Below are 9,325 nucleotides of genomic sequence, written 5' to 3' on the forward strand. Positions count from 1 at the left end.
TTCCACAAACTCCTACCCCAACAAATAACAAATGATTTTTCCTCTAAAAGATAAACAACAATAGTGGCAAACAGATATCAAAGGGGTAACAATGAATTATTAACCTATTAATAATATTAGTGTTAAATTCTCATATTGATCCATAAGGAAAGTAGAGTATTTATATTTGAAGAAATAAAAGCTCAGAGAGGTTATATAATTTGCTGCACATTAAAAAGATGATACTAATACCATATTCTAATAGAGAGCTATGTTTCCAAAGTGATTTTTCACCAATCCATATAGAATTCATCAAGCAAATATTTATTAAGCAACTACTGGGCATTGTAGGAGCCTTGGAAACTTGAATGATCAATATAGACAAAGATGCCTACCCTCATGGAAATTATATTCTAGCAGAGGAGATAGAAAATAGGGAATAAATACAAATAAGAAAATTATATGGTATATTAGAGAGAGATAAGTTCTGGAAAAGATAAATAAAAAAGCAGAATAAGAGGGTTTGGAGTATCAGAAATGAAAAAGGAGGCTCCAATTTTAAATAAGGTAGTCAGGGAAAACTTCCTTGAAAAGGTAACAGTTGAGCAAAAATATATAGGTGTAAAGGACTTAGCCATGCAAGTATTTGGCAGTTAGTGTTCCAGGCAGAGGAAACGTCCTATCCCAAGGCCCTACAGTGAGAGTCTGCCCAGAATTCTAAAGGAATGGCAAGGAGGTCTGTGTGGATGGGGTGGGTGAGAGAGAAGAGAAGCAAGAGCTGAAACTGGAGAGGTAAAGAGGAGATAGATCTTGTAGGGCTTTGTCAGGACTTTGGGACATGGACAGACATAGGGTAGGAGTGCAGGGTAAAAATAAGAGTGACGTGTTCTCACACTTTTCACAAAGAACACAGATGAGAATTGCCTAGGGGTGTTAGGGTGAGAATGAACCAAACCAAGGACAAGTATAGAAGACAAGGCAGCAGCAAGGGATGTTGGTGGCTTAGATTATGATGGAAGCAGTGCAGATGGTGAGAAGTGGTCCTTTTATGGATATATTCTGAAGGGAGAGCCAAGAGAATTTGCTAACACATTGGATGTTGTGTATACGATTGAAGAGTCGAGATGACTCCAAGGTTTCTGAACTGAAAGTCTAGAGGGTTGGAGTCTCCATCAACTGAGATGCGAGGCTTTGGCTGGAACGGACTTTGGAGGAAATGAAAGGAGTTTAGTTTTGGACATGTCAGCTAGAGATGTCAGGTGGGCTGTTAGACATACAAGTCTGAGTTCAGGACAGCAATCTTCCCAAACACAAATTTGAGAATTTTTAAGCATATAAATAGTATTTAAAACCACGAGATTCAAAATTCTTGAGCTGAAAAAGATCTTTCATACAAGTCACCCTCATCATCAATGGAGATAAATAAAGTCTAAAGAAATACAGTGATATGTTCAAGGTCAAACATATATAAAGCATTTCTAACAGAGCTGATACTCTAACCTTGAATTTTCTTGAGAACACCGTACTACCATCTAGCAAAATAAATAAAGGACTGTTCTTTGAAGGCTAAGTAAAAGAAGTTCAATTTCCAGAAAAGATTCCCCAAATATTGTGCATAAAAAATAAAACCATTTTCTCCCTCTTTCTTAAAAAGCATTACCTAAAGATATTAAATATACAGTACACTGCAGGTATTCCATAAATGTTTGTTTAATAAATAAACAAATTTGCCATTAAATAGCCCAACCTTACTGTGACACAGTTTGAGTATCTAAATCCCACTTGTCAAAGTGATATTTAAATATTTTTACTTACCTGATATTTAAGCCAATGAAGTTTGTCCATGTGAAAATATAATCTCCACCAAAGACCATTCCAATATAAGTTATTAATATATTCTACAAAAAAGGCAATACACTGTTACACAGGTTTAACTGAGCTTTTTCAATATTCATATTAACTCATCTATGCTATGACCCAAATACCTATCCTTAAAATACAAAAACATATAAGCAGAAAACAACAAAGACCCATCAATTCTAAAATGAATGTAGCAAGAGCAAGGACACTAATAAGGAAACCATATCATTAACCTCTCCCCATTCAATCTCTCCAGAAACTAAATGCTTTCACCAAGCTTGAAAAATACTAACAAGATTTATCAAACTTTCTCTGCCCTGTGGTCTGGGCTGACATTATAAATCTAAGTAGAGAAACACTGCTGTTACTAGGGGTAGAAAACACTAAGGTACATTCAGCAATCTTAGAAAAGAATGCTTTTTCTTCCCATTAAGATAACTGTTGACTTGTAAGGGGAGAGTAAAAAAGGAAATTCTGCTTATATGCAAGAATTTGTCTCTTTTTTGAAAAAGATAAAGGAGATGGTGGGGAGTTTACCAACATAAAGAGAGTTTTTAGAAGACTAGTCCCTGGTTTCTTAAAAAAAACACTAGTCCCTGGGAGGTCATCTAAAAGTAGCATACCTAAAATCATCTCTCCTAACACTTCCTTAAACTCCCAGGGGTAAACATCTCATGCTTATCTGGCTCCTCTTTAATTATCCTCAGACTGCAAAGGTGAAATACAATCTTCCAAAGTCTAAACTATTATTCAGTTCTTCCCTAAACTCTCTTTTAAAACTTCCATAAACGGTAAAAGTCACAAATATTTTTATTTTTAGTACCTGGGCTTTCCTAGATCAGGCCTATGAAGCAGCAAGTAAAGTGCCCTAGTGTTTCAAAATTGTATTTATAATCAGTACCGTTTGAGCATTCAGTATTATGTCATCCTCTTTCAAGCCTAAAGATAGAACAAGTTACCTTAGAGCAGATCTTTTATTATTTGAGTGGAAAAGATAAAAGGAAATAACATGTCACAGTAGGCAACTTCGGAAAATGTGTAACAGAACCTCTCTTGGAAAACAGATCAAGGAGAAGATAGATAAATCTATATAAATCACCCAAAGAACTTCAGAAAGGGAAAAGATAGAGAACCCAATCCTTATTGCATAAAACCAATCAGAAGTTAGAAAAATGTAAATATACGTAAGGGCATTCTAACCAAGGTTTGCTGTCAGGAAAAGATACCAATGCCCCCAAAGCAGAACTAACCAGGAAGCACAGAAGAGTGTCTGCTGGTACCTCAAAACTAAGCCTGCAATTCTCGAACTTTAGTATTCTGAAAATCATCTGGAAACCTTGTTAAAAATGATAATTTTCAGGCTCTACTTTAGAGATTATGATTCAGTATATCTGAGGTGGGCCTAGGAATTTCCATTTTTAACTAGTTATCCTAAATAATTCTCCCATCATACTTAAAAGAAATAAGGAATGCTGACCCAAGGGTTTGTAGGGTTAGGATCCTCAAGCACAGAAAGATGATTAAAGCCTCTTTTGGAACAATGACTGAGTTAAAAGGGTTTTAACTGGGAGGCTAATGAAAGAAGCTCCACTGTGGTCTGTGGGACTCTGAAACAGCAAGGGCATCAGCGTATTCTCATCTGTTGGAAGGTATAAGACAATCTTCAACAGCGATACCACATAGCAGTGAGAAGCAAAGTGACTGCTAACTAATCAGACAATCTAGCTTTTTCCCTCCTTCTAGAAGTAAAACTGATTTCTTTGGACTAAATCCATAGGGTTCTATAGGGAGGAGGAAATATCAAAAGAAAAGTACTGGACTTTATATTAATGAGAGCATGACTTTATCTGTACCCCATGCTGATAATGATAAAGTACACTAAGAAATCCTAAGCAAGTAGATTTAGTTAATAAAATTAAACATAGGCTTTCCTGTACCATCCTTCTTCTTGGCTAAAAACATGGTACAAACTGCCCTGTCTCTCATGTTCTTGCTATTCTTTTTCTGAAGATGCAAGCCATCCACTTTGCTCTTAAAGCGTTTACTTTACAAAAATGAAACAAAGCTGAGAGCTAATTTGGGGGCTAAATTTGTCTCAGCCAGCTCAGACCTTAAAGGCTTGTCTAGATTAACTATCTCTTGCTCTCATGGGAATTCACACAACTGACTTGTTATTAGCTTAATTTAAAATTCTATTCACACTAAACACTCCAATGTCATGATCTAAAGTCACAGACTTTCTGAAGTTTTAACTCAAATCTAGTTCTAACATAACGTCAGGTGGACACCTGTCCATGGGAAACATAGCAGAGCAGTAAAAACTTTACCTCTGTAAACCTTTCTCTCACTACTGATAAACAGAGGATCATAAAGGAAGTCCCAAGGGCAACTGCACTCTTCCCTAAATGATCTAAAACTCTACCTCTTTCTGTTTTACCTTTTTTTTAAAGAAAGCAAGCCTACCTTGCTAATTCATTTGGAATTCAGGCATGCTATGGCCTCCTGGATCTTAAAGCACTAGAATCACAAAATCAGATGAAAGAGGACTCAGGCTTCAAGCCACTAACTTTAGTTCAATATTCAAGGCAGCTTGACTCTCCTGGCTGAAGACAGATGAGACTCCTTCAAATAAAATGGATCAGGGGGAAATGACATCACTGGAAATGTTAGACACAGCTTTTAAAAGTGGGCCATTTATGGTTTGGCTCACTCATAGGAAAACTCCCTTGATTAGCTTCTGGCAGGCATCCTCGCCCTACAAAACAGCCAGAACTCAGTGAGGCAGAGAACAGAACAGTTCTCATTAAGGGTTAAAGGGACAGGCCTCTCACTACTGAGCTAGTCATTTGCCCTGTCAGAAATAGGCCTAGTCCTTCTTCCTCTACTCTAACATATTTTCCTTTTCCTATATTCCTCACAGCTAAGTTGCCTGAAAGTAGAGGTTATGCCCTCCCCAAGTTCTTAAAGACTATTTCAGAAACCATCACCACAATTTGTCAAACTATCAAAAAAATATGCAAGGAAATAAGGCTTATGGGGCTGAAGGCCATAACTAGACTTATTTTAGAGGAATAGCTTTCAAATAAAGCAGGTACCCAAAAGATAACAGAGTTTTCTCAACTCACCTTAATACACCCAACTATTGTAGTTGTAAGAGCAGAATTATACTGAGTGCAGAGTACTGTGGCATACATCAAGATAAACCTGGAATGAAGAAGAAAGAGGTCTCTTATAAGATCTAGTTGCTTACTTTTATAATAATCTCTAGCCAAGAGAAACAATCAATGTTAGCCATTCTAGCACATTCTACTCAATAACTGACTGACCTTCCCTACCTCACCGCTGCTTGTCCTGCAGCTTCAGATTTTTAAAAATTTCATTAAAAAGAACCACATGTCCACTTACTGACGAGGCGTTTTCCCCAGCTACCTTTACCAAAACCCTGACACCATCATTCATAATGAGTACTCTCTTTAGATCATATTCCTACTAATTCACCTAATCTAGACAGAAAGGTCAGTGCTCATAAAAACCCTGGCTCAGGTGTGCACTTCCCATTAGGACAACATGATCTTTGAACCAGGGTGAAGATAAGAGGGATTCTTAAGGATGGAAGGAAAACAAATTAGAACTACTTTAAGAGGGGACACAGGTTCACTTAACAACTAAGTGGCAGCAGCTGGAACTCCCAGATTTACAATGAGGCTTCCGAGTACTAAGTGCTCAGTACTAAGGCACCATATCAATTTTATTTTGAAGCACCCACTCACTCTGCACCGAGCCTATGCCAGATCCAGTCATAAATATGAACTGAACTGACTGAAGACAAAATACATTAGGAAATATGGAGGTGAAGAGAAAAGGCTCATTTGCCGACACCCTTTAGCCTTCTACATATACTCTTCTAAGAGGAAGACAACTTAGTTAGGAGTCAAACAGTTCCAAATTCAAGGGCTGCCACCACTATCTACAAATTGTGAAAACTTAGACAATTTACTTGAGTTCTGAATCTGCTTTCTCATAGGTAAAAGGACAATATCTGCCAAATGGTCAACATAGAAATAAAATAAAATAATGCACAAAATAAAATGGTGAAAAATAATGCCAAAATATAATGATGCTTATCATGTACTAGATTATTGGATAAAATTAGTTTGTTTTTCTCCATCCTTCTAAGCATGACTTTGGGCTCAGTTTAGTTGCCCTCAGGGCACATTCCTAAGGGCTACTGAACTACCTGAATCTGAAGATTTAACTATCCTAAGTTGATACACTAAAGAGACAGAACGGGAATGAGGAATGAGACAAAAGGACCCTAGAACACATTTTGCTAGGAAAACTATCTGCTAACAAGACAGCAAAGGCTTACCCCATCACACAAGAGAGAGTGAACTGCAGAAGAAAGAGGGTGTCAGCCCAACCTTCAAAATCCACTGCCTGTAATATATGAGAAAGCACTGAATGTTAGAGCAGGTCTTCAAAGTCAGTTGTCCCACTTGTTAATCAAAATCCTGTGTGCTTGTTCCCACGATGCATACACATACATACATTTCCCTGCATCACTCCAAGGATAGAGAGTGACATTCAAGAATTTCATATATATGGAGTTAAACCAATAAGCAGTTTCAGGTTTTCTCCTTTCCAAAATGTAATGTGAGGGAGATTTTGTACTTTTCTCTGTTGGTAAAAAGAAACTGGTATCTGCTTGAAGGCACATGCCACATCCAGCAAACCTCAGCAGTTCTCCCAGATGGCTAGTGGTAAAGGCTTTCTCAAACATTAAAACATATTTCCTCACTGTAACAAGTGAAAGCTCAAGTATAGCCTTAGTTATACAAATTCAGCTGAGGTCAGTCCAGGAAAAATTAGTATTTTAAAATAGCTGATTATAAAAGCAAGGTTTTTGTTGTTTTGTTTTTTAAATCAAAAGCAAAGGAATGAACGAACATGAATGGATGCACTGATTATCTCATCTCTTATCCAAGAGAGAGGGTTTCTTTCTCAAGTACATTATTTCTCTTGCAATATGAGTTTGATAAGCAAATCCAAGAAACATTTCACTTGCTATCTCTGACAACCTGTCCAGCTTCAACTCTTGCCACTTCAACATAAATCTCACAGCTCCAGGGCTCCAACAATACTAGACTCCTGGTGGCTTATAAGACATAACATGCAGTTTCACACCCACATGCCTTTGCCTGGAATGCCCTTCCCCTCAACACTTATCTGACTCCTGTTCACCCATCACACTAGAGGTCAAGCAGCTCCTCTGTGAGGTTTTCCCTGATCAAGAACTCCTTCCTTCGTACCTCAGCAAATATACTTCTCTATAGGGCTCTTATCTCTGAACTACAAAAATCTTTCTACACTATGTCTATAGACTGTGAGCTCCCTAGAAAAAGGACACATATCACATTTATCTAATCATATTCCTAACACAGCACTTGACAGGCAGCAGACTTTCAGTTTACGGTCATTTCTTTGTTGAGGCATAATATATCAAAAATAAAATTCATCAATTTTAAGTGTATAATTCAATGAGTCTTGACAAATGTATATAGTCATGTAACCACCATTACAATCATGATAAAGAAATTTTGGCCTAGAACCACAAAACTTCTAGAAGAAAACATAGGAGAAAAGCTCCATGACACTGGTCTTGACAACACTTTTGATATGATACCAAAAGCACGAACAACAAAAGTAAAAATAAATAAGAATGAATACATCAGACTAAACAGCTTCTGCACAACAAAAAAAACAATAAACAAAATGAAAAGGCAACCTATTAAATGGGGAAAAAATATCTGTAAACCATATATCTGAAAAGGGATTAACATCCAAAATTTATAAAAAACGTAGAAGAGCAAAACACAAACCCAATTAAAAAATGGACAAAGGAACTAAACAGACATTTTTCCAAAGAAGACATACAAATGGACAGCAGGTACGTGAAAAGGTGCTCAACATCATTAATCATCAGGGAAATGCAAATCAAAAGCACAATGAGATATCACCTCACGCTTGTTAGAATGGCTACTATTAAAAAGACAAGAGATAACAAGAGCTGGCAAGGGTGGAGAAAAGGAAACCCTTGCACACTACTGGGAGGAATGTAAACTGGTAGAGCCATGATGGAAAACAGTATTGAGGTTCCTCAAAAAATTAAAAATAGTACTACCATATGATTCAGGAATTCTACTTCTGGCATGTATCCAAAGGAAATAAAATCAGGGTCTCAAAATGATATCTGCGAGTGCAGATAGGAAGAGACTAAAATGGTGGCCGCCAAGGCTGGGGGGTAGGAGTGGAACAATGTTGATGAAGGTCAAAGGGTACAAACTTCCAGTTATAAGATAAATAAGTTCTGGGGATCTAATGTACAGTATGGTAGTACAGTTAACGATACTGTATTGTCTACTCGAAAGCTGGTAACAGAGTAGATCTTAAATGTTCACAACACAAAAAAGAAATGGCAATTATGTGAGGTGATGGAAGTATTAACTAATGCTACTATAGTAATCATTCTGCAATATTTAATTGTGTCAAATCGATAGGTTTTACACCTTAAACTTACACAATGTTATATGTCAATTACATCTCAGTAAAGCTGGAAAAAAATATTAAGCACCTTAGAAAGTTCCCACCTGCCCCTTTACAAGTCAATCCTCTCTCCCCATTTACAGCTCCTGTCTACCGTCGATCTACTTTATGTTACCAGAGTTTAGCTGTTCAATAATTTCATATAAATAGGATTGTACAGTATATACTTTTTTTCTGTTCTCTAAATTTGTTTATTCCAGTGCCAATGTTACACTTTTTTTTTTAAAACATTTTATTTTTTAAAAATTTTCCCCCTCCTCCCTCTCCCAGTATATTCTCTTTTATGTCTGGCTTCTTTCAAAGCTGTACTGAACCTCTAAATACAAGTTTCTCTGTGAACATGTTTTTATTTCTCTTGTGTAAATAGAAAATGGGATAGCTGGCTCTTTTAGTAAATATGTCTTTAACTTTATAAGAAACTTAAACTGTTTTCCAAAGTAACTATACTATTTTGTACTCCCACTAGCATTGTATGAGTTCTCACTGTCCTACATTCTCACCAACACTTGGAACAGTTTGAGACAACTCTAGTAAGTAAGTAATATTTCATTGTAATTTTAATTTGTATTTCTCTAATGACTACTGAGGTTGAGCACCTTTTAATGTGCTTATGTGCCATCAGTATTGCTTCTTTGGTGACTGTCTAAATATTTTCCAAATATTATTTACATTGTCTTATTACTGAGTTGTAAGAGCATTTTTTTTTTTTAATATATTCTGGCTACAAGTCCTTAATCAAATATATATGATTATGTAAATATTTTCTCCCAGTCTGTGGCTTGCCTTTTCATTTTCTTAACAGCATTTCTTAAAAACATAGTTAATTTCGATAGTCTAACTTATCAATTGTATTTTATAATTCTTGCTTTTATGACTTTTCTAT

General features: G+C 36.4%; 1 protein-coding gene across 1 annotated transcript in view; it reads right to left on the reverse strand.

The window, feature by feature from the left end:
* SLC35D1 (solute carrier family 35 member D1) overlaps positions 1-9,325 on the reverse strand; it is a 56,497-nt gene that overhangs the window by 13,204 nt on the left and 33,968 nt on the right. The window contains exons 9-11 of the mRNA XM_011369604.2: positions 6,209-6,276; positions 4,965-5,043; positions 1,795-1,877 (exon numbers count right to left, since the gene is read on the reverse strand). Of these exons, the coding sequence (XP_011367906.1) occupies positions 1,795-1,877; positions 4,965-5,043; positions 6,209-6,276 (230 nt within the window). The remainder of the gene's footprint in view (positions 1-1,794; positions 1,878-4,964; positions 5,044-6,208; positions 6,277-9,325) is intronic.

This window comes from Pteropus vampyrus, unplaced genomic scaffold (genome assembly GCF_000151845.1).
Source record: "Pteropus vampyrus isolate Shadow unplaced genomic scaffold, Pvam_2.0 Scaffold151, whole genome shotgun sequence".
Taxonomy (NCBI): Eukaryota; Metazoa; Chordata; class Mammalia; order Chiroptera; family Pteropodidae; genus Pteropus; species Pteropus vampyrus.